This window comes from Heliconius melpomene, chromosome 9 (assembly GCF_056956725.1).
Source record: "Heliconius melpomene rosina isolate 202511_hmr_F chromosome 9, ASM5695672v1, whole genome shotgun sequence".
Lineage (NCBI taxonomy): Eukaryota > Metazoa > Arthropoda > Insecta > Lepidoptera > Nymphalidae > Heliconius > Heliconius melpomene.
The window spans coordinates 360314-386914 of NC_140397.1; the positions used below are offsets into that span (position 1 = coordinate 360314).

Here is a 26601-nt window from a genome sequence, read left to right on the forward strand (position 1 = left end):
ATACTATCAATCAAAATATTATATAAATTATGAATTAAGCCCCATACAAGCCCAGCACCGCACATAAAACACATTTGATAAACCCGATCAATCCCGCAGTGGCCGTAAACAAATTCGTAAAAACATAATTTATCCCGCATAGCTGTCCCGTATCCTGCATCCCTGTATCTGTGTACATTAATAACGGGCCTTATCCCCTAATCTCGCACTCATTCCCGCTTTCCACGGCCGATTCTTTTCGCGAAAAAACGCCGGCTCTGTCGGCAGATTTATGGGGACGGATTAAGAGCTTAATAAATAATAAAATACTGCCAAGTATTGGTTTTATGGGTTGTTTTCAATTTGGTATGGGATTCGATTATCGGTAGGGTAGCGGATACCTCTTGAAGGGTTGTGTGAGCTGTCTTTTCGTTACGGTTGGAATAAATGGTCAATTTGACAATTTGTACAATGTGGACACTACCGATATTTCTATGTAACTTGATTGAAAAGTACTTCTAATGGGCTTATTAAATTAAGAATACTAAGATTATTAATACAGATTTTTTATTTGCTTAAATATTTAGCAATAAATAGTGGCAGTATAAATATTTCATTTCATTTTAACTATAAACGCTGTCGTGGCTCAATTTGCATGTATATTCACGCCTTTTCCCGCACATCAGGGTAGACAGAAGACTCTTTATGTTAAGACAGATGCTAACATAGATCTTAAGACTTACGTACGAAATTTTCAAGTCGTGCGTATTAAGTGGCGGAAATATAATTTGAATTTCACTTTGAATCTCAAATCGCCTTCTTCAGAATTGTCTTCAGAATATATATTCAGATTCCCGTTTCGTCTTTCAATGAAAGAATAAAAATACCATTAGTTTACATATATCTACTTACCTTTCAAATCTATATGTAATAACTCTTTCTGTAATAAGTCACTGACAGGCAACGAACAGACGTAACTACTGAAGTTTAAAAGTTAAAATTGTCCATGTAGGCAGGTGTTATTGAGAAAGGATTTTTACGGGAACGGATAGAAATGGTAATGGTGGTACCGTTGAGTTTGTTGCACTGATTCTTCTCAGGTCTGAGGCATTAACTTTTGTAAATCGGCAGTAAATTATTTAACATTAAAAAATAAAGCTTGTAACTTATTATGTTGAACCAAGTGATTTGAATTTGAATTTGCTGATTAGAGCATCAACAAAAACAAAACTATTTATAATAAGCAAAAAAAAACAGTAAACAATCTCAAATAAGTTTAATATAAAGCTCAGCCAGGGTTTAGAGCACCCCATCTAGTCGCTGCATGACGATTCTCATGCGTCACCGCGATTACACCGTAAAGCCGGGCTACACCCGCGATAAGGGAAACGGATGCGTGTCGGTCTCACTCAAAACAACGTATAATGCCTTCATTTAAATTTAAATAACAGTTAAGCCCAGTTGCGGAGGACGCAGTGCTGTGTCACTCTTATCCACGATATTAAGGGATGAAAATATGTACTAAAATCGTATTAAAATAAGTTGTATATGGGGTGGTTATGTTAAAAGTTTAAATAATGATTTCTTAATACTTGATATGTTTTTTTAAAATAATCATCAATTTAAATGTAAATATACCTACTATTAAAAAAATAGGTTCGTAATACTAACGTGTTCGAAATACTACTTTTTCATTTTAGTAGTACCTGTTTCATTTGGTAAATATTATTTTTTTGAATTTCTTCCATAAAAACAAAAAAGAACTATTTTTACAGAATAATTTCTTTTAGCAAAGCAAAAAAATATAAAACGTAAAAAAATATGTATTGATATTAATATATGCATATTTAAACCATAATTTTTAATTAATAGTAATATGTCACATGTCATGCATGGCTACAGCTACGTGGTGACATCGTCACATCATAACAAAAGGGTAATTTTTCCATCGGAGTCCGATGACGAGTGGTTTACACGCGATAAGGGAGGATTACACCCTCATTTAAAATTACCGATGAAACAGATAGAGGGATTAGTTTCGAAATTTCTGAACCGTTGTTCTCATTTAAATCGTTATCGCCTATCTGCCCCACACCTTATTAGTCACGGTTGAATTTATAGTGTTCTCCTTAGATTCTTTTAAATATTTTTTATGTAAAATAGGCTTTTTAAGTTTGAATCGCTTATGTTTTTGTAGTTATTATGATTTTTGGCGGTAAATTATGTAGATTTCGCAGTTATGTAATATGCCTACAAACATATGTAAAAATATTATTATCCATCTTAGCACAGTCGTAAAATAATAATATACTTCTTATTTAGTAAGACCATAACATAATTAAGCTAATCGTACAAAAACAAAAAAAAAAACAAAATTAAGAAAACGAAACGAAAAATAAAAAACAATTTATGACAAATCATTAAAACTTCCACAGATATCAATCTTGAAAAAAGTTAAAATTAAAATAAAACGCACCGCCCATCAAGAATCTCTGGCATTTCATTAAGTTCTCGACTTAAAAAAATAAAAAAAAAACAATGTCACCAAAAGAAGAGCACAGATTAAACTCTAACTACCTTCCTATAATTTAATTAACAAAAAGCGCGGGCAGAAAAAATGAAACGTCAAAATTACAACAAGATTTCGTTTAATTATCTCGGGGAGGGTGGGACTAATTACATTTTCTTAATTTGTAAAGTTCCGGTCCCGTCCCGCTGGCCGGCGCTGTACGACCAGCACGGACCAGCACGAGCACGTGCCTGTCATTTCATTTGTATGTCTTGTTTTTGCTGTTACAAAACCGATTTAAATAGGATTTTCCTTTTCAATGGAGTTTTGAAGTGCGACCGTTAATTGTTTTTCTATTTGTTTATGTTATTATTTCAAGCGTTATATTGGAGTAAATGTTATAAGTATTTCTTCTGGTAAGAGAGGCAAAGGAAGGACTAGGTTGACCTTTGAAAACACAGTATCGATGATATTGGAGGAAGGTCAAGTAAAGGCATGAGTAGGGACAGTTGTGAAAGTCTAAGCCCACACATGAAGTTAGTCCATATAATAAGAAAAGTAAGCTCGATCTGGACAATATAGAATAGAGTAATTCGAGACAATGTGTGTTGAGTGACGGCAGTCAACGCCGCGCTATGTTTAGATTAGCAGAGGGGAAATTTAAATAATATATGCCCTGATTACAAATCGAATCATAGTGTTGCCTGAACAAAGATCCTAGAGCTTCCAAAGGGCCAAGAAAAACGATGTGAAAGTGTATAGGGATTAAAAAGTCAGCTTCATGCTGTGTCAGTTCAGCTGAGTAGGCAGAAGGGTTCCTTCTGTTAAGATACTCTGTTCCCCATTTTCCGCCGAATTCTGCAAACCATCTGGTGTGAGTGGCGGAACTCAACGCCGCGCTTCGCCTCGACACGAGAGCAAAGAAATGAAAATAAAAATTTAAATAAATATTTCTATTATGCATATGCATATTTTTATAAATAAAAATCGTAGGTAAACTAAGCATTTTAATTTTCAGTTTTTAACAAAACAAAAACAACACAACACAAGGAAGAGTAAAATATAAGCAATTCAACGTTATAATATCATTAGATGTTTTTCATTAACATTTTTATAAACCTTCGAAAGGGGTGCTCGGAGGAGGTTGGGAGGCAAATTGTAGATAATTAAGTTTATCGTTTTAATATCTTTTTGTCTTTGAAATTTGCAAATGAGTTTTTTTAATAACGCCAAATTAGTAGCGGCCGCTCTAATCCTTTTATGATTTATGAGACTTAAATGCAGATAAAGGATAGAAGTTTACTGTTTATGTTTTTTTTTTCATTTTTTTACGAGATTTCATTTACATTTGTTTTACTCTTACTTAGATTAATGTTCATTATGTATGGTAGGTCTAGACTTGGTAATATTTTGATATATTCAAGGGACACTAGTAGAAAACACTCGACTTTCCGGCTTCTTCTAGATATATCGCGGGTTGAATGTCGGAGTTTAACGCCGCATTAGGTATATTATGTTACAATAGAAATTGATTGCTCTGATTACTACCAAAATTAATTTTACCTAAAATTAATGAAATCTATCATTTACTAACATTTGTGACGAAGCACTGTGGTTATAGATTGAAATTCTAATAAGTTTAAATTATTCTTATATTTAAATTTTTTTTTTGATAAATGCAAATTCTTAGAATAAGTAAGTTTAATTCTATGGATGCCAATAACAAAATATACATATATAATGTACATTCTTTGTCCGTAAACCAATATTTTAGAGGCCATCCATATTAGGATACTGATATGGACACATCAATAGTTTCCCTCAAAAACATAATGCAGAGGTAGAGGTACCTATAAAATAAAATAAGGGTGTTTCCAAACATTCAGTGGTAGCATCATTAGCGCGCGTCATTTGTCACCGCCTTATCGCGGCTGTTAATAGTCGCGATTTGTGGGTTTGCGAGCTAAATCATTGTGTGAGGTGTCACTTCGGATTTGAGGAAAGAGTTGTGATGCAAAATGGAAGTCAGATAAGATGAAGCAGTGGTCAAAGGATATATTATGCGAGTGTTACCAGAAGAATATAAATAAAATAAATGAACGGACCAATACTAACTATCGATTTGAGGTAAAATAATGACAGTTGAGTCCTGCCATTGCTGTCCTCTTTTAACACAGGGTTCCTAGGTACCCCCTGCCTACAACAGGGTGCTATGTGCGGGATAAAATGTTTTTATACCTATCATGTTAAACAGACACAATTTACATAAGTATAACATATCTACTTATTACTTATAGTTATCAAAAAAATATTAATAAAAAAAAGTCACCACTTATCTGCAAATCCAGATTACATATTATTAAATTATATTTTATCTGCACAAGATAAAAACAATTACAGATTATAACACCAATATAGATTATAGACGTCCCCACAAAATGCAGATTAAAAAACCGCGCCACGCGCACTCAATTTACTTTTTTATCTTTATTTCTGAACAGTCGTTTTGAAGAATTTGTGGCCGATAGGTAAATTGGAATTGTGTTTTTGATCGATGGCGCTCACTAATGGGCGTCGGATAAAAAAAATAAAATACACGAGTCGGCTGCATTTTATTCGCGAGCGCAAAATGGCGGCTTTTTTGATTGATGACTCGATCTATTGTTTGGACGTCGAATGGACTATATAATGGATGTCATAGTTTACTTTTGTGATATTCTGATGTTTTGTTTAATATGGGAACAACTGTTAAATATCAATTAGGAGCTGCATCTTTTGTATGGTTTGTACTTACTTTTGAATTGAAACTAAATCGAAACTGAACAGTAAGTGTTTATCTCTCTCTCAGCATATAAATAAGTATATTAGTTACGCTGGCCATTTAATGTAGATCAAAACTGTCTTTTCTGTTTTTCATTTTAATAAGTACTTTAGAAGTTGTTACAATATCAAAACATCCTTGCTGCGAAACGCGCCCCGCGACGTTTTGCTTATACAAGCGCGTCATGAGCAGTCTTCGGTGGTTCAGTGGTAGAATGCTCGCCTGCCACGCGGGCGGCCCGGGTTCGATTCCGGGCCTATGCATTCTATTTAATTTTCCTCACAGGCAGCCACGTCGTGCTTGCTTTTCATCAGGGACAGAATACCCTCTTCAGCATTAGCCACAAGCTCTAAAAAAAAAACCTGCCCGCTATAGAGGCATAGCAACGAAGATTTGCGTTGCGTTGGACGTGCGTGGACGTGGACGATGCGTTTGCACGTATTGGATAATTGGAGTTGAATGTATTATTTCAGCGCGATATATTTGGTTTGATATTTTTTGTAGTAGTTATTAGTAGGTAGGCTTTTGTTTATAATTTCTTCCGTTTAAAAATAGTCATTTAACTATCTAAAATTGTCATTTAAATATATTTTAATAAGTACTTGAAAAGATTAGTAGCACAGATTTAAAATAACGGAACCTACTAAAAAATTCATGCCGAGTAAAACAATTGGCAAATTCTTATTGAAACTACGAAAATGCGGGTTGCATTAGGGTTTAATTAATTTTCACATTATCTTAAGTGCTTTGCAAACATACATTATATGAATAATCCAGTAGTAAAAGCGGGCGAAGCCGCAAGGGGGTCGCTAGTTAGCTTATAAATCTTAAAACTGCAGATTCATCCAAATAAGCCCAGCACCAGACAGCTTACAAAGCTAGATCATCTTTTGATTACAGCATAAAGAATAATTATTGCTAATCCTATTATATTACCGCCATAATCATTTCAAACACAAAACAAACAACGTCTCATTCAAAGTAATGACCGAAAAAAAACATGGCCGCTAAGACATTATTGAGAGTTACCTATCGCTGTTACGTAGGAAAATAATATCGTATAATTACCCCGGCCCTCCCCGCGCAAATGAAATGGCAATAATAATACTTAGATGAGAGACAAAGACGGCTGTATGTCTCGCGGTTCGTCTTTTAGTACTTAAGTAATTGAATACAGGGGTTGGGTAAGTTGGGGAATAAAGTATCTATAATAAATGTAATAATATTTCCGAAGACATGTTTAGTTTTCTCATAAATATAATAATATAATGTCAGTATGTTTGATTGTACGGGACGCGACATTAATGGCGGCGATGCCACTTTGTTCCTTTCTATTATTTACTACCGGTTCTTTTGACGCGACCATATTTGATGTTCTGTCATTGAAATGTAAATATTTTGTCGTTTGAACTGAATTTAATATTATTAATATTATAATAATGCGAGGGGTTCATTTTTAACTTTAGATTAATTAATTTAAATAATTGAACTAAAATCCAGAGAATATTTAAATAGGCTGTGTATTAATTAAATGGTATCTAAAAATAATATACAACATTTCATAGAACTACGTTTTTAATTAACACATGTTTTACACGTTTAGTCGAAAGAAAAATTATGTTTATATTTTATAGGATTTTCATACTACTAAATTTTATGTTTTTTTCATAGATTTTTTCAAAGCGAATTTTTTTAAAGCGAATACCAACAAATTCTTCCAATATTTTACTATAAAAATTAACATAAATGTATAGTTGTTAAAGTGCCCGTATCTCTCGAAAGTAATTAAACATACATATTTTTGTACTTAGCGCTAACTTTGCGTTTTAATTAAGTGAAATAACACGTTATTTTAATTAACGTAATTCAGGGAGCTATAAACTTGGAATGAAAATAAAAAAATATTACAATTTCCTTATTAATAATAAATTCTACCTTCGACTTTGTAATCTTTAAAATGATATAACCATATAATTTTAATTATAATTCTTACCATCAGCATTGTACAGTTGAAATATATTCAAATTTTAATAACACATCTTGTTCTTGATAAACGTGGAACATATTAAATTTAATAATAGAATAAATATTTTTAAGAGATTTCACAGATATAAAACGAATCCTGTGTGTGATTATAAACGCGATAGTTGTGGGTTACACTCGAGAAATAGAAACATTTATGATTGTAGCAACCCGCGGCGTTGAGATCCGCCACTCAAGGCATTGCACCTCCAGAAGTCGGCGTTAAGTAGGGTGCGGAAAAAAATAAATAATATTAAATTATTTTTCATTTAAAGGCTTCATGAACGGATAATGAATTCTTAACCATAGTTTTCAATAAAACATATTTCATCTGAGCCACTGTAATCTATAGCGTCCAAAACTAAAGAAAACAACAAATCCCCATTAATTTAATCATAAGCTACGAAATTGGAGGAAACTTCTGTTTTTTCATTATTTTAGTAAACAAAATAGTAAATAGTAAAGTTGAACAAAGAACATAAATACGGCATTCAATGTAAAAGTGAAACACAAGCTACATACGAGCACGAGTATCCGCCTCTCGTAAAAGTAAATGGAGCAATGATAATTCTGTAGAGTGCGCACACTCTCGCCTAAATTGTCGCGAATACAGACTAACTAAAGTCTTTTTTTATTTCATTTTATTTATATAGCAACACTGTAGACGTTGTTCTATATATTTTTTATATGTTGATAATTATGTAGGTATAATATTCTTTTTTGTTTTCTTATTGTTTCCAACATTTTAAAAGTGTGGTTATTTTGTTGTTTTAAATCCTCTTCACTACGTCACATTGCGCACATAGCTAAACATTTACTGTATACAATTTTAAACCGCGTTAAATGTAAAACTAACACCAATGGGCGACTACAAACTTGACATTATGTTAAGTCCAATAAAATTTGGTAACTTATTCAAACTACAAGAATTAGCTATAAGATGACAAAATTAAATAAAAAAATAATTAAATCTGCTTCACGCTGTATCCCGCACACAGCAGGGTAGGCAGAGGGAAACTAGTATTAAGTAACACTCCGTTTCCCTCTTTCCGCTGAATTCTGACAAAGTGGAATTAAACCGAACTTTACATCGGAATTAAAGCAAAATTTAAAAAACGATTTACGTGTTCTTTTACCTATACGTTCATACACTAAACGAAATTCGAATTCCATACAACCAAATAGAGCTACTATAGTGTGTATAATACACCAGTAGGTATAAAGAGAACGATCCAAATACAAGGTGAATGTAGTACTAAATCTTGTTTTGTTCGTACGCTTTTTTATTACCGCCATGCGCTGCCATGTTGTGCATTAGTTTTATTGGGTTTAGGAGATACGGCAGTGACGCGGAAGCGATGATGATCAATGCCCAATGATATTAGTTCTGTTCACTGTGCCGTAGAAAGTTAGTTTTTCCTCAATACACTAATGAAAAACTTTTATTATCCTATTAAATCATAAAAAATGTACGTTTCTTCTTAAAAATATTATGTTTTGTTTTCCCTGTTTTCTCTTTTTTTCAGAATGTTAACGTTACATGTGTCTAACCTAAATTGAAATTATATTCAACAAATATAAATACTTTGGCACAGCGACAATCATACTGTATTACTTAGTATAATTTTCATTATTAAAATAGTATAAGTTTATCTGACTACAATGCTTTAGAATCCGGCGATAAATGGCAAACTGAAGTGTCTTAATCAGAACAGAGTATCTTAACTTTAGGTTCCCAGGTTCCCTCTGTCTATCCTGGTATGTGATATGGGTTACAGCGTGAAACAGAACATCGTCTTTATTTTACTTAACCACCAGTTCATCAGATTAGCACGTTCATCCAAACAAACTCTACAATTTTATAAGTTTAGTACAGATTTATATTGAAATACTAACATTCCCTCGAGACATAATTTAGAAGTCGCATGCAGGAGCTAGTCTCCATATAAATTATCTTGGTTTATTATATTCTGGGAATCACAATAAATCCTCTGCACCTCGCAGTTTATTAAACCCTTTATAGCAATGTTGTTAACTCGGTATTCAGTATTATAGCTAAATTTTATTATTTACAACCTCCGTCCCCTGTACTTTGAGTTTTGCTATAAAGTAGATACTTATTGTTTAATTTAAGTGTTTGTCGTCTTTATGTTTGTAGCACGTTGTGGCTAATAGTGATAAATCACTATTATTTCTATTTTGGTATTATCCATCTTTAGCACAGAGGCGGGTTCAGTGTTCAAGGTCAGAAAAGGTTGTGGGCATGGGCAGTTTCCATTAGCTAATATGTAATAATTAAAATTTACGTTAGGCTTTCGTGGCGCCGTGACACAGATAGACAGAATCTGAACCACACAGGAATCCCACAGGTCGTGGGTTCAATTCCCATTCGAATTTTTATTTTAGCGCTCTAACTACAAGACAAAACGCGACGATGATTGTTACCACTTAATCCACAAAATTTCGAAATTTGGGCGGAGCGTGGGGAACAGAGTGTCTAAGCACTAAGAGGTTCCATCTGCCTAACCTACTATATGCAGGAAGAAATGTAAAACTACATAAGAAAATAATACGCACAAATACGTATAATAATCATTAACAATATTGGTACACAGATACCTCGATACCGCCAAGTTAGTACAAACTAATGGATTCAATTTATATCGTCATCATATCGTTATTATACAAACATCGACGACACCGGGCGGCGATTAAACCTGTTAACTGTTTAGTACAATATGTTAAATACTTACCTACACTCTACAATATGTTAGAGGGTGGAATTCTCATGCTGAAGTGCTTGGAAGTTGTAATATATGTAGAAATAGTATGATAATATATGTATGAATAGTATAAACGGTGTAGAGATCCGCCTCTCTACACGCAATGCCTCGAACAATAGGCGGAAAGTAGGAAATGGAGTGTCTTAACACTGTACTTAATGCGAGTGACTATACATACATACCTATGCATGTATGTATACATATTGTATGTATAATCGAAATTATTGTGGACGCTTTAGTGTCTTTTTTCTTAAGCGATGGTTGTGTGTTTCTACTTGAGGATTTTTATCATTTCATTGCTCTGGTAACAAGATATTCCTCTTTCTATCCTGCTGTATCCAGAATACAGCGTAAAGCTAAAACAATATAGTTATACATATTTTGTATTACATAGGTACGTAGCTAATACTCAAATATGGACATCAATCAAACAAGTAGTAACTGAGTATTATTTAGAATTTGGAAATAATACATATTATTTTTAAACTTACGTTTCATCCCACTCATAGCAGGATAGACAGAGAGAACCCAGTGTTAGGATACTCCGTACTCGTCTTTTTGTCTGACTGAATGTTCAGAGGGAACACTGTGACAAGTTTGTTGTTACCAAAGTGCCAATTGAAATATTTTTGCCCCCTAGTGAGAATCGAACCCACAACGTACAGTAAAGACTCCGTGACACTTCACAAGTAAACCAAATTAAGAATACAAAAACAAAGGCTTACTTTTGGCCATAAACCAACGCCTCCATCAATACGGAAGAGTCATTTTAACGGCACTCGAGATAACGACCCGAATAAAAACAAAGTGGGAAATAACAAAGGACTTAACTATCTTATTGTACATCGCGTTATTAGACCCGTCCATACCGGCCAGTGTAGTACGCCCGACGAGTCGTGGCCGCTCTGAAGTTAGCTGTAGATGACTGCTCAGATTTCACTTTAGGAATTTTCCTATTTTGGATTATTTTCTTTGCAAATGAGAAGGAGAATTCAGAAAGGCTAACTTCAGAATGACCACAACTCGTCAACCCTACTGTACCAGCGAAGATTGGATCGACGTCTAATAATGAAAATGTATTTATGACCTAATTAAACCGCTGTCTACCGAACGTTAGAGCGGAACAGAGCTATAGCATCCCACAAGTGGGAGCGAGACACAATCACCCCATCTCAGTGATTAACGAGTGTTATATGGCTGGTTAAGTACCGTGTAATTTGCAAAACGAACCCTTAATTACCGTAGAACATGGCTACTGTTGCCGTCTTTATCGCTCTCAGCCAGATTTTATGCGAAAGAAAAGGACGTACGTCGGTTCAAGTTGCTACTTGAATTGTATTTAATGAGGCATTATGATGTCATAGAGATTAGGTGAACATGGCGGTGTTGACCCGCTCTTTATATTTGGCTTCCGGTGAAACAAACATAGAGTTAGTGGCTCGTTTCCAAACGTAACGCTCGCTCTCTCTGCCGAGTAAGCACCTCTTGTTTGAGTTTCGGCCAAATTGTGCCGCGGATCTAGTTTGTTGGGTTGTTTTAAAATTATTACTTGCTAGTGGCCGCCTCTAACTTCCTTTGTGTGAGATATGACATGTAAAATGTCGCTTTTCTGCTTTCTCGTAAGAATATCGAGAAATATCCCTCATATTATTACTTTATTACAATATCCTAAGAAAAAAGAAATTCTCTCTTATCTTTCTCTGAAGTCTGTTTTACTACGTTGAAGGAGACTTCAGTAGCTAATCAACCTGAATTCTAAATTTCAGCGTTCTACGCCATACGTGTAGCTCGGCTGACCGGTGTCTGCCAATCAGTCAATCACGCAAGAATTTTATACGAGTACCTACTTCACATTATACAAAGTTATTTTATTCTAAAACTTTCAATAATAAATATTTTATATATTACATGTTATGGATTATACAAATATGAGTAAACATACAAGAATTTCGTCATTTCAACCAGCTAAGATTATATAGTCCGGTGAAGAAATAACATACATATGCATTTGAAGAATTAAAATAAATTATGAAATAAAGTAAAAATAAGTTATACGTACACAATGTTAATATTATGAATCAATGAGAAAGAAATTGAAATATAGTACTTAAAACAATTTAAATAATTAAGTTAAGCTAGATACTACCGTACCTACAGCTAAGCTACAAAATTTACCTCAATTTTAATTTCAAATATTTTTTCAGGTATGGTTCCAAAACAGAAGAACTAAGTGGCGGAAAAAGCACGCGGCGGAAATGGCGACAGCGAAACGCAAGCAAGAGGAGTTGGGTGAAGAGTGTGATGAACAGGAGTCTCACGAGGCTGACCCTTGCAGTGATGACGATGAGGCCAAGAGACCTCGTCTAGACGCTCTTCACCTCCACATGCCCCATCACCGCCAGTGATCTAATTCCAGCGCGGAGGCAATCGACCCAACCCACCGCGCGGCCTCACTGGGTCACGGGCACCCCCAAAAAGACATTGACGCAAGTGCCAAACAAAGTGCTTATTTTTACTACAACGAGTATAGAAATAAAGACACACATAACGATACGCCATTCGATCTATCCAACTGGCAGAGAGACAACAGGTTCGATTCTCGGGATAGGTACGAAGTGAGCGAAACGAAAACTAGTGATAGTGATGAGTTAAATGTTAACGATAATGAAGACCAGCCGATCAATTTCGCCTATTATCATTTTTAACATGGATACCGCTTTTGGTAAAAAATATTACATTTTGCGTTTGTATCTAAGCCAATGAGTAAAAGATCGATTAGTTGTTCTGACATTAGAAAACCATCGTCTATTAAAAATGATGATCGGTCGAACCTGTTTTGCTGGCTAAATCTGTGGTTCCGTACATTAAACGCTTTGTAATTTATTAGCCTTAAGTAAAACTACTGTAAATACACTTAGCAATGAAAAAAATAACTTATTATAATTAGATTTTACATATTCATGAACTATCTAGTATTTAAATCTGTATATTTCAATTATAAGATTCTCGGTGCCAATTCTACTAAAATTGTTAGTTTAAGATGACGTTTCTAAGTAAGATATGTTATTAATAACACTAACATAGATAGGTTTAGCTTTAAGTTAAATAATTTATGTAATTGTAAAAAGTCGTGTTTACGTAAATGTCACATGTTAAAAAACATTTTTCCCTAAATATGTTTCTGGAAGTAGAAAAATAACTAATCACATATTTAGACCGAAAAATTAAAGCTTACGAGGTGGATACTTAATTCACTGCTATATCAGTGAACGAGTTTCATTCATAGAGGGGTCTGGTAGGCCGTGTCCAGTAGAAAATAGTCTTAAAAATAAATCTTTACAAGAATCTGTCTGTCTGTTCAAAGCTAAAGTCCAGGCCTGCCCTAGAAAATATCTCTACACCCACCCATTACCCCACTTATTCGAATTAGTAAGAAAAGTTACAATACATAAATCAGTAACATAATCATATATCATTTTGATAAGGAAAACATGCCATTTCAATTCTACAGTAGTTTTTAATTTTTTTATATCCCTAATATCTTGGATAGATCTTCTATACACGGCATTAGATCCGGACTTTGCCAGGGCCTGCCTTTTGACTCAAGCTACGATTTTCAATATCCTCGGTGGATAGTTCATCGAATGCTTTGAAGGATATTAGAGAAATATTCACTTAGAAGATTTGTATAAATAACATAACAAAAAGAACATGGTACATTTTTCAAATACAAATTCACGACCACGATGACAAAGGAAATAAATAATTTCATTTAAGACCATCATAAAAGCATTTTAACTTTAAAGATATGTAATTATAAACAAAGGCTAAATGTAAATAGTATGAGAAACGTCACTTATTTACTAAGTGTTAGAACACGCATTGCAATATATAGTTATGTATATTATATGTAATAAGATGTATATAGATATTTAAACGAATTTACCTATTGTAGATATGACCACGCGAAAGTACCGACAGCAACAACAATTTGTACATTTTTATTTTTACTAATAACAAATTACTTTTATGAACTGAAATGATTACTTTGATGCTGACGGTACAAGAGACAGCTCAGCTGTAAATAGGCGTTTTATTTAAAATATAGAATTCTACATTGTATTTGAATCCAAACTTAAAATTATATAAAAAGCTTTACAACAGTAATAATCATTTAATAAGCAATACTATTATAATGTTCAAAATAAACGCTGTGTAATATTTTTTTGTTCTTTTTGCTAAAATATGTTATAATTTTTGACACATCTAACTATGAATGAAATTATAAATTATCGTAAACAAAGTCGAGTGTGCTGTATGTATGTAATGTAAAACAAAAACTACCAATTGCAAAGAACTTAAACATTTGAAATATATTCTAAGAATACACAACACTATGAAAATAAATAAAATGAAACTAGTGAAAAGTAATAATTCAATTCTAATAAAAACTTATACTTACATATAATTTTAATTTCTTCACTCCGCTTGACGAAACACGGCGTTGTGTTCCGCCAAAGTAATGTCTCGAAAATTCGACAATGCGTCGGGAACAGAGTGTTTTAACTCTGCTTATCCTGTTGCGTGGGAAAAAGCATAAAGCTTATTTATTATTATTATATAACACGTTTGAAAGCTTTTTAAAGAAGTAAATGAAACTTAAATTATTGTTTAAAAAAACATTGTATATAACAATATGGCCTCTTCAACGATAAATAGTATATAAATAATGAAATACTTGAGCGTGGAGAATCTACGTGATGTGGTTAAAATAAACAGTTAGTAAAATATAAACTTTGTCTTTTCTTTCACCCACTATCCTTTGAGTAAAATATATATAGACGATAAAATACAACATGAACACAATAGGGTAATTTTTTTATTGCTTTTAGGGTAGGGTAGGCAGAGGAAACCTAGGTATCTAAAGTTAAGACACTTCCATTCCCCACTTTTTGCTAAATTCTAGAGGCTTTGCGTGTTGAGTGGCGAAACTTTCTCTGGAAATTGAACCCAAAATCAGACACACCCTTGTGCTGTATTGTGATATATTAACATATAGTACAATACAAAACTTAAACCTGCACTTAATCTAACCGAGTAATGGGCTATCCAATATAAATGCAATATATAAATATTAAAAATGATATAAATAATTGTTGTAAAGTTAAAACGAAGGTAGTGTGTTCGATTACCACTCCTTGATTCCTGACTCCTGAAGAAAAAAATATTTTTTTTTTTTCGAACATGTGGATAGTGCTGTTAGCCCTATTGGCTTTTACAGCGACACCGGTTGGGAAAAAATAAAAATATATATAAAAAATGTATTTAGTTATAATTTCAAGAAGAACTATTGTATAACCATTTCCATACATACAATTTCTTTGTTGAAGTTACATTAAAAACACATTTATTACAAGACCTTCATGACGCAGTATGAGAACGTTTAACTGGAAGCGATGGTTGCGGGTTAATTTTCCCGCTCGAGGAAATGGTTGCAGAACGGAATGCCTCAACACTATTTTTTTTCTATTTACCATAATATATGGGAAAAGCGTGAAAGGGAAAAAGAAATCCAAATTTATTTTTATATAATAAACTGAATTACACATAATAGAAGACTAAATGAGAAAGAAAATAATATGTGTGTATTTTCAGCGCGAGGGCGACACTATCTCGAGAACTGTCTCTACATTTGAGGCGCTACTATTTATTCACAGTGACGCCGTTTATCGAACTCATGCCAGGGTTTGAACACTAATATATTTGATATAAAATAAATAATATATTTTAAGGTTTATTGTCGTGTCTGTAAACGTGATGGTTGTGGATTCGATTCCTTTTTTCATTCCTTTAATAAATTTGGGCAATGCGTGGAGGACGAAGCCTTAACACTAGGCTCTCCTTGGCCTTCTCTTGCATTCTGTAGAAATTAGAATAGAACATAAAGCTAAAAAAAGTACATTAGTTTTTATTCAGCCCGTCACTCGACAAAAGTAAAACAGAATAGCATATGTTGAAAACATTAGCTTATTTGGTATTCTTAAAAATATATTCGTATTACAACATTCATAGAAACGATTTCGCCAAAGAAAGTACCGGTATCTATCTATAGTAAAGAAGGAAACTATTTTTTTTAACATTCCTTTGAAAATTACATCCACCCAATATATTTGGTGTACCCTAATAATTTTCCCCGCGACAACCCTATAAGTATATAACAGGCACTTTCCACTGCAAGTGATCAGAAAAACCTTCGCAATCGAAGGAGGCAAAAATCGCGACGCGACCCCCCGTCACTATGGTAACCACTTCACCACTCTTACAAACAAAAACGTAACCTAACTCCGCGAATACAGAGTCTATATTTGATCAAAATGAAAATGTAAAGTTCAGGGCAGAGCTCTAGCATCGCGAATGCGGTGTACTTATAAATGTAAAACAGAGTTTTACTGTTTCAAGTTGAAAAGAGATGGCCAATTCTACCCCTACAAGGGGTTGGGGGTTGGAGAGGGGTATTCTTTCATTTGTTGTGGCTTTCGCGATAAGGTGCGTCTACCTTTTATTTATGACTCCATTTTAAAGTGGGGGCCAGTGTGTTAGGCAATTCGGTGTGTGATTTCTTACCGTTGGGATTTGAGGTGAGGTCAATACGCACTGATTTATGTATCGGGATTGTTTTGGTAATGGGATTTAGTTTTTATGATTAGAACTTACAGTTGTTCCAAATATATGCTCTATAGTAGTACTTACTTAATTGTAGAATGTATTGGAGGATATTTGTCGGGGGAGAAAGTTTTTGATAAGAAATTATAATTGAAGCTTTTTTAATTTTAAAATTAAGTCTTTGCAATTCTATGTTACTAAGATATTGAATATATAAATTAATTATTACGCAATGCCTCCAGAATTCAACGGAAAATGAGGAATGATTTTTAGGTTTCCTTTGCCTACCCTACCCTAGCAATGACAAAATAGCTCTATTTTGGTCTATATGTGTCCATATATCATGGTAAAGGGACCTTACTATTAAGACATTTCGTTCCCCACGCATCACCATATTTTAAAGACTGCATATTAAAGTAGCGGAACGCTTTCACGCTTAGCGTCACGCTTTGTCTATAAGAACGCGAAAACAACACGCCTATATTTCCCCGAGTGGGCATTGAACCCACAACGACCGCCTATACGTTACCGCCGTGACAATTTCATGACAGATTAATTTTATTTACATAACTAATCTATCGATAGCGACGCACGCAGTCCGCTGAACTAGTAAATGAAATATAAAAACATAATAAAGCCTACACCGCGCACATATCGCCTTATAGTCACCACGCTGCTCTATTTGGCCACACACTGCGATTGGAGGCCTATTCTGGTCTCCATATTGTATCTGGACCCGTCTGACTGTAAGCACGACGGCTGTGGGTTTGATTTCGACTAGGGGGAATGAACAACATTTTTTTCGCTCTGGTAACAAGACAAAGCTCGGTGTTGAGCGCTGCCATTAAAAACAACCAACAATTTTATGTTTAGGCTATTTTAGTACAGTGATTTAGTATTTGACTGTAAATGCGATGGTAGTCAGTTCAGATCTCTCTTAGGGCTTTCCCTGAATTGTCCAATCTAATTATGAAAAATGATTGATCGAATTCAATTATATTTAAATTATTTGTATTTCCTCGCTTTGATAAGACAAAGGAAGATGTCGAGTTAATTCGAATTTTCCATAAATTAAAGAACAGCGTCTCTTAAAGCTAGAAGCAGTGAATCTGTTGCCAAAAATGTCAATCACATAAAAAAAAATGTGTGTCGAGGATACTCGAGGAAAGCACGTAAAAAGCATCATAGCATTAACTTATAGTACTTCCCTCTGGTTACTCCGCTAGGGAAGTCAAAAAAGTTTGATATGCGAACTGTTATTTGGCAAAATTGTTGAATTATAAGCTGTTCTATTCCAGTTTGTTTTGTATATTTTTTCCTCCAGAATAATACCCTATAAGTTGTGAAACAAGTCAAACTCAACGTGCATGAGTGATTCACGTCAGTAGATTTATAGCGTCCGTCTGTCTGTGCGTGATTTATGCTTTCACCCACACCACATATATCTCTATAGCAGCTAGCACCCACCACGCCTAATTAATATACGATATTTTATTGTTATACATATTATAGGATTAGAAAGTCATAACAACTTAATGGCTAAAATTTGAGTATTTTTTTGTATTATGGAATCAGATTTTAAGCCGTGCTATTAGGTGTGTTGGAAAGTTCTTTGATTTGAGTGAAATCTTATCCGGGGCCGTTGTTGCGCAGCGGCACAAGAGTGCGATTGTAAATGCGACAGTTGTGGGTTCAATTCCCAGCCTGTGAATAAAATATGCAATATTTTTATTTCTAAGCTCTATTGACCAAGCAAAGCATAGCGTTGAGATTCCGCCATTCAACACGCAATACCTCTATAATTCAGCTGGAAGTGGGGAACGATCTTAGTGAGAACGGAGTGTTATAACACTAGGTTCCTAGGTTCCCTCTGCCTGCCCTGCTAGGTGCGGCATACGGCCTAAAACTAAACTAAATATGAGCCTCATCGAAAACGCATTACATGATTTTGTGCGTAAATTATGGAAACGGATTTGCAAAATTTAGAATAATCAGCTTCGAGTAAAGTGTGTAAGTATATTTTGCAAATTTCCCTAAACATTTAGTGCTAGTTTTATTATTAATAAAACGAATTAATTTTGTAGCACAAGCAGACGAAGCCGCGAGTAAGTCGATAGTATAAAATAAAATCAATTAAATTTAAGAGGTTAACAGTACACTTCCAAAAAGGAAAAAGACCAGAATAAAATAAACGGTTTTATAGCCGTACACAATAAATGAAGACGTCCACCTGATTGTGACTGATTTAAAACAAAGCGATATAAAACAAATTATGTTACGCCCAGACAAGACAACAAGTGTTATATTACTACTATAATGAATCTTTTTTTAGTGTAGGCAGAGGGAGACTAGTGTTAAGACACTTCGCTTCACACTTTCCGCCGAAATCTTGAGGCATCGCGTGTTGACTGGCGGAGGTCAACGCCGCGGTTTTTGGAATCGATTCCACAACTGTCGTTTACAATCGCACCTTTGTGCCTCTGAGTCACAACTGGCTTCAATATAATCATGATCAATACAAATAATGTAAAAGTGACTTTGTTTATCTGTTATGCTCTGGGTCGTAAATTATTATTTAACCGATCTATATGAAATCTTACAAAGTAGAGTACAATATGAGATAACGCGTAATAGTAGAGAAGGCAAAGATGATGAGGATTCTAACATTCCATCCTATTTTCGAGACATTAATGGTGTTGAATGGTGGAACTCAATACTACGTTTTGTCTTCTTGCAAGATTGACGAAATGAAAATAATTTATTCAAGTCACAATCGAATCTAAAACTGTCTGGCTTATGCCAAATGCTGCACTACGGCGGCCTATTTACTTTCTTTTTACATTTTTTTATTTATTTTACACAATATTTAATTTGATTATAGTTGTTTAAAATTAATTTATTATCAATAACATTCACATTATATTGATGAGAAAGTAACATTAAAATAAAATGTAATACTTCCAATAACAAAATGTTTATAGTGTCTATAAAGCACTTGTTTTTTGTCACTCCGCGGTCGGTCACTAGCGACGTGATTTAAATCAAAGGACAAAGATTCATCAAATGATAAAGTTTTATGGACATTCCTTCATATACTTTTATATAGCCAGCTAGTTGAGGAAACTTTCTGTAATTTAGTTTTGAAGTGTTTAAGTAACTTTATTATTTGTAGTTCAAACCACTAAAAAACAACTGTTATTTTTTAACGCAATATGATAAAAAGAGTGATTTTTCTCTCTCTGTCTACTTACTTAGTTACAGTAGGTAAAGTATGCAGGAGAGATTGAGACAAAAATACAAACAAAAATAATAACGACTATTTGTTGGTGAAAATACAATTATGTAGAGTACTCTTGCCAGCTCAACATGATAGTTAATGAGGGCCGGGTTTAACGCCGCGCTTTATTTACCAAAGTGAGAAATGAAGAAGACTTAAATATCATATCCCCAAGATTGGATCGAACCACATTCGACATCAACTTCGCCAAGAAGGCCTCCAAGTATGACTAAAATAAAAACAGTCAAGTGCGGTGCGAGTGAGACTCACCTATAGAGGGTTCTATAGCCACTTCAGGATTGTAGGTCAAGGGGAAGTAAAAGTAACAAAATTTTTCAAACTGAAATTTGGACTACATCTATAAGTATGTTATACCTATAAATTTTGTTTTTTCCTGTTTTTTAATAATAAGTTCTCTCTTCGTACCAAATTTGATAACAGCTATAGGTCCACGGAAAGTACTCTATACGTTTAAATTACGCGGAGCAGAAATAGGCGTATCTTTCGCTTACGTTGACTTAGAAGCTATATTTCTGTTTAAAAGCCAGTAAACTTCAATATTCGATATAAGTTTCACCTCGATACCTCCACGCGATCTCGAGATAAAGGATCTTGATAGACGGACAGATGAACAACAAAGTGATCTTACAAGGGTTCCGCTTTACATTTTTAAGTTGCGGAACCCTGAAAAATGATAAACATATACATTTACAGCATGGTGGGTAAAGGTCACGAAAACATTTATAGCACATGTTAGTGTTAAATTGGAATTAATCAAAAATTGAAACGCGATATATTTTTACAGCGCAGTTAAAGCCATTATGGGGCAGGATTTTATTGAAATTGATAAGTTCGCTTGTAAACCAATAAACGCAATAAACACCAGCGGTACAAGTGGTAGAGTGGAAGTGGAGATACGAGGCGGGCTGCGGCAACGAAGGGAATTGAGATGTCTGTCCTTGTTGTCTCATATTACTTAGTATATCTGTAGGGAACATTATATATCTATATAATATCAAATTAAGGATTTTTATATATAAATTAAGGGATTTTGTATATTAATTAATCCCGCACAGGAACCTTACAACCTGCAAGGTGCAGGTTACACATACCAAGGTACACATACCTGCAAGGTGAGGTAGCCTAGTGTTAAGACGGTACCCCACTTTCCTCCGCATTTTCGTGTGGCCACACTGAGGCCATGTGCCACAATGAACAACGACGGTTATTCTTATAAAGGAACTAGCGACCCGCGCGCGGCTTCGTCCGTTCTTACTAAACTTTCTTACTGAATCCATTCAACAACAGCACTACAAATAGCTACACTCACAATTTTTCACATTTCTAATACTAGTAGGATATTATAATTAGCGAGCAAAGAGTAAAATCAGGTGAAGAACTAGTGAATACAATTGATTGGCAATAAACAGGCAGCGCGAGGTGCAATAACACGTATAATTGACAATTAGCGATCATCCGCGACGTCCGCGGGCAGATGAGGTCTGGAATTATTCCTTTTATATATATACATACGTCTATAGGTATCTTACAGATATGTATATAATAACTTGATCGATATTTTATTAATTTGATTGCTTGAAATCGCATATAACGTGATGTCAATTACTTTTAATTGTCATTCTTATAATAATAGTCAACTAATAGTCTAAAGATTTATTTCTTTAATAAACATTCTTACTAAATTAATACATACTGATACAAAATAAATTATACTATTTATTTATTTTTTATTAAGTTTTAATTTGCAATAAGTTTAGGTATACGTAGTATATGGCAGGGGCACAAATGTGTGACTGTAAGCGCTACAGGATGTGGATGGGTTATCCACTCGAGGAGATGAGGAAGTAGTTAATACTTTCATTTCTTCGCTCTGGTGTCGAGGCAATGCGCAGCGTAGAGTTCCTCTACTTAACATGCAATATCTTCAGAATTCGACAGACAATGTTGTACAAATTGTCTTTGTAATAAGTTTTCTCTGCCTACCCTTCTGTGAACTAGATACAGCGTAGAGAAACAAAAAATCTATTTATCTATGAAAAGTCTAAATTATATAAATTAAAAAAAGTTCATATAATGTAATATATATATGTTAGTCTATTACATGACAAGATTAGTAATAAAAAGGTTTAATTACAGCAGGTGAAGCCTCAACTCATTTAAGTAAATATTGAAACATTATAACTCATAATAAAACTGTCTATCATATATATTATTTAAAAGCTTTAAAGTAGTTAAATTTAAAGGAAATAGTTTTCTATAAATAATAGTTATCTCTTATTTTCGTAATTATTACTGTGTATTGAATAATGGAACTCAACGCTACTCTTTGCCTCGTTACCAGCGCGAGGAAATGAAAATATAAAATATTTCATTTCGTCGAGTGGGAATCAAACCCACAACCGCCACGTTCGCAGTCGTTCGCAGATATAGAAAATTTGGAATGTAGTATTAAAATCCTTTATTACTACATTCTGTCTCTATTGTATCTGGAAAAAGAATGAAATTGGAATCTAAAAACTTATTAATAAACATAAAAAACCATAAGTTAAATATATAAATATTATATACGAGAGAGAGATGTATCATATATAATTTATATATAGACATAGTTGATATTAGATTGAAAAGCAGCTTCGTGTTTCACATAGCAGGGTAGGACAGAGGGAACCTAGTGTTAACGTACTCTGTTAATTTACCAGAGGAGAGAAATTAAATAAATACCTCACCTTATCTTACCGGTGGGGTATTTTTGTTTAAAAATTATATTTTTCTAGGGTAGAGATGAAATGAATAGATATTCATACTTAATTTACCGGCAGGTATATTTGTTTAAATTAATAATATTTTTCTCATTATCTTTTAAAAATATATTAAAGACACGTTAATTGACACGGCAACAAGTCGGGAGCACACCGTGCCACCGTTGTACTTCTATTTCACATGTATTGGCCAATGTATTATTTTATTTTATAGCTCCAATTAGGGTTGATATAAACAATACATATATAGATTTTACTGTTTTGTTTTATAGTTTTACGCTGTATCTTGCACATAGCAGGGTAGGCAGAGGAAACTTGGGAACCTAATGTTGTAGGTTGTATCGCGGCGTGTTCCCACTTCCGTTCCCAAATTCCGCCGTATTCTGAAGGCATTGTGTGTTGAGTGGTGGAACTCAACACCGCGCTTTGCCTCGTTACCAATTCCTTCTGCCCTTCCTGCCTTGCTATATTCGCGAAGCTATTTATATATACATTCGTCAACCCTACTTTATCATGTTAGTGTGTCACTTTAGTCACATTCGCTTTGCCACTTAAGAATTATTAGATAAAATCGGTTTTTATTACCAATATACAGGTTGAAAATACGTTCATAAAAAAAGTAAGTAAATAACTTCATTCTACTTTAGTACACGAGCCTTATATTTACGATCAATTAAAAACTATAGCAAGTTAAATATTCATAGGAATTTTTATGGGTAATGTTTATTTAACTTTTATTTTTTATAATTAATTGGTACAAACAAATGAATAGGAACACTGTATTCAAATAAATACATTTTGTATAATGCAGAGAAGTAGGATGCAGTGTGAAGCTAAAAAATGGGGAAACACTTTAGACTATTCTAGATTCAAATTAAAAATATTCTAAATAATTTAGTTTCAGTTAAAAAGTACTACCTACTTCCCTACCCAGTGACGAGTCTCGCTGCTATTAACTCACCATCCTGTTTATAAATATCGGGTATGGAATTAGTTTGTATCACATTTGAATGAATATCATGTAAGCACATACATATGTATGTACATGGCACTCGAGTAACCCAGCACATACATATCATCAGCACATGTCCTCGTCCACTGCTGGAAGTAGGATTTCAATGGCACGCCGCTAAGCTCAATCTTCGTCGAAGCCAAGAAACTTCGATGGCCTTGGGGCAGTTGAAAATGTAAAAGCACCCGGAGGAGAGGAGTAATGACGGAGTTACTAAAGGCTAATGGTCTCAGTATTATAAACTAAAAATATTTTTTTTCTTATATTAATAAGGTACTAAAACAATATTTTTGCTTAAAATATCGAATCTAATCTCTAATCAAATTCTTTGTGTAAATGTTAGGGCACTTTGTTCCCAACTTTTTGCTATATTCCGAGATATTTCTTGTTGAGATGAGAAAATAAAAATAAGCCATTCCCCTGAGGCGGTATCGAACCTGCAACTCCTTCCTACCTTATTATTTTTAAACAAGTGACCTTCCACCATAGGACCAAGTACGAACCAGACAATACCTTTGTCTTGGAATTCCAGCACCATCAATAAAAACATTGATAATAACACCGAACCCACTCTAACCCGACCCGAGTCCGAGACGATAAAGCTTTAAGCATTAAAACATTTTAAAATGTCATAAATAAAGACGCTTAACGACTGAGACATGATCCGCTATTAATCACGAGTTCTCTTTAATGGTACTTTTTATTACATGTAAATGAGCGAGGTGTGCACGCAGCCTTATGTGGTTGGGGTAACTTGTTGGGTACGATACGATTTTTTTAATTTCGCGCTGGATCCCGCATATAGGAGGGTAGAGCGAGGGAACCTGGGAACCTAGAGTTAAGACACTCCGGTCCTATTAAGAAACTTCCGTTCTCTACTTTTCGCCTAATTCTTTAAACGGAGTTCAAATGTAAGAAATGTATTTTTTGAATAGTGTCTTAAGATATAACTAATATATACTGGAAACTGGTAAAAACATGGCTCATTAAATTTATTTTATATCAACAAAGATCAGTTTCGCGCTAGTCGTCAAATAATAAGTAGACAGATGACACTTCGTTATTGAATGCAAAATAGAAACGTTGTAATATAAATTGTATTTATTGAAATTCGAGACTATTATAAAATTAGTAATTCTGCTACTAATTAATTTCTTAGGACAAAAGGCAACCTGGCTTTTTTTAGTAGAACAATTATAATACGAGTATGTCTCAATTAACAATATAAAGAGATAGACACGATAAAATACACCATATTTTACTTCTGATCACTTAGACACACACATGCGTCTATACCATTTTGGAGAAAAAACCTCGCAGAAACGAAAAAAATAATATGTAGTATACATATTGTATATACTTACATATACTTACAACATAAAAATCGTCTCGTTGTAAGTTCAAACTTTTTTTAGACTCTACGACAAATTGTATGATCTAAAACAAAACCTATAGAATTCCAAAGTAATTAACAATCTCGTACTATTTTTCAATAATTATGCACATACATATCAAAACACACTTCGGTAAGTAGGTACGTTCGGCAGCTTTGGAAATGCTGATTTACGACCAGTGAAATATAACGAGCAATTATTACGGCAGCTGTTTTAGAGAAACGGCTAAATTTTAGAAAATGTCTCATTTTTTAATGTAGCGAAACTTGAACCCACGCGCCTCTTGCGAGAAGTACCTCGTCGTTTTCTATTTGCATTATTCGTAAAGGGAGAAGGGTAGAGAAGCACAAAGAGAGATTTTTTCGAAACTCCTGGGGGAGGGGATAAAACAGTATTTTACCAAATAAAATTATAATAATAATTAAAATTTAAACGAAATAATTAGTACCTACATATATGTAATGTATATTACATTTTACATATAAAAAATGTCATTCAGAAACAAAACAAAAGTAAAAATGATGAATAATTTAAAAAGCTAATTCATTAATATATCATCACGGCATTGTTTTCTAAAAGCTATCGCCTTTTTTGAACAGGAAACGGATATTTGTACTAACGTCGACACGACAGCTCGCTGTCACTGCCTCGAGCAGGGACCCGGCCCGGGATTGTTGATGTTACCATTTTAAATATTTTTTTGTTTGACGCCTTTAAAATATTAAATTATCAAAGTGTTTATTGAAATATGAGGAACTTACGTGGTTGTTGGTTGTTTTTTTAATATTTATTTAAAATAATGCTTAATTGGTGCATTTCTGGTCTGAAACGAAATTTGACTTCATTTTGAGCCTAGTAGAGTGAGATTAGGAGAGTCAGTTTGCTAATTTTCCATCAACGTTTGTGTTTTTTTTACATCAATGTTTTATTTAAAAAAATGCAAATACCTCATCGCCTTTGCATTAATTCTCAAATTTACTGAAAATTACTCATTATAATTCCTACTACATAAACGTCATAAAAAAGCTTCGTCCTTACAGCTCTCATCACGATAGTGAAGCAATTAAAGGTACATCACTAGTAAAGTAGAATAAAAATAGTATAGTGATAGACATCAATAAGAAGAAATTACGTACCAACTAAAAACCCATTAAAGAGATACGAGGGACAAGTCATAAATGAGGTACGTATAAATAAATACATATAAATACGTATAAATCTGGTTATTTATGCTGTAACGCGCGATGGGCGTTTAATGACATGGCTATGGACAGATGGATTATTGTTAGTGACAACTAACTATACACTAAACACTAATATTCGTGTCTGTTATTTTGAATCTGTCAATTTCAGCTTTCAGC

At 33.9% G+C, this 26601-nt stretch overlaps 1 protein-coding gene across 1 annotated transcript in view; it reads left to right on the plus strand.

Annotated features, from left to right (window-relative positions):
* The window catches only part of HGTX (HGTX homeodomain transcription factor), a 44756-nt gene extending 30996 nt beyond the window's left edge, over positions 1-13760 (plus strand). The window contains exon 3 of the mRNA XM_085190022.1: positions 12319-13760. Coding sequence (XP_085046148.1) covers positions 12319-12519 — 201 coding nt within the window. The 3' untranslated portion in view covers positions 12520-13760. The remainder of the gene's footprint in view (positions 1-12318) is intronic.
* The last annotated feature ends 12841 nt before the right edge of the window (positions 13761-26601 follow it).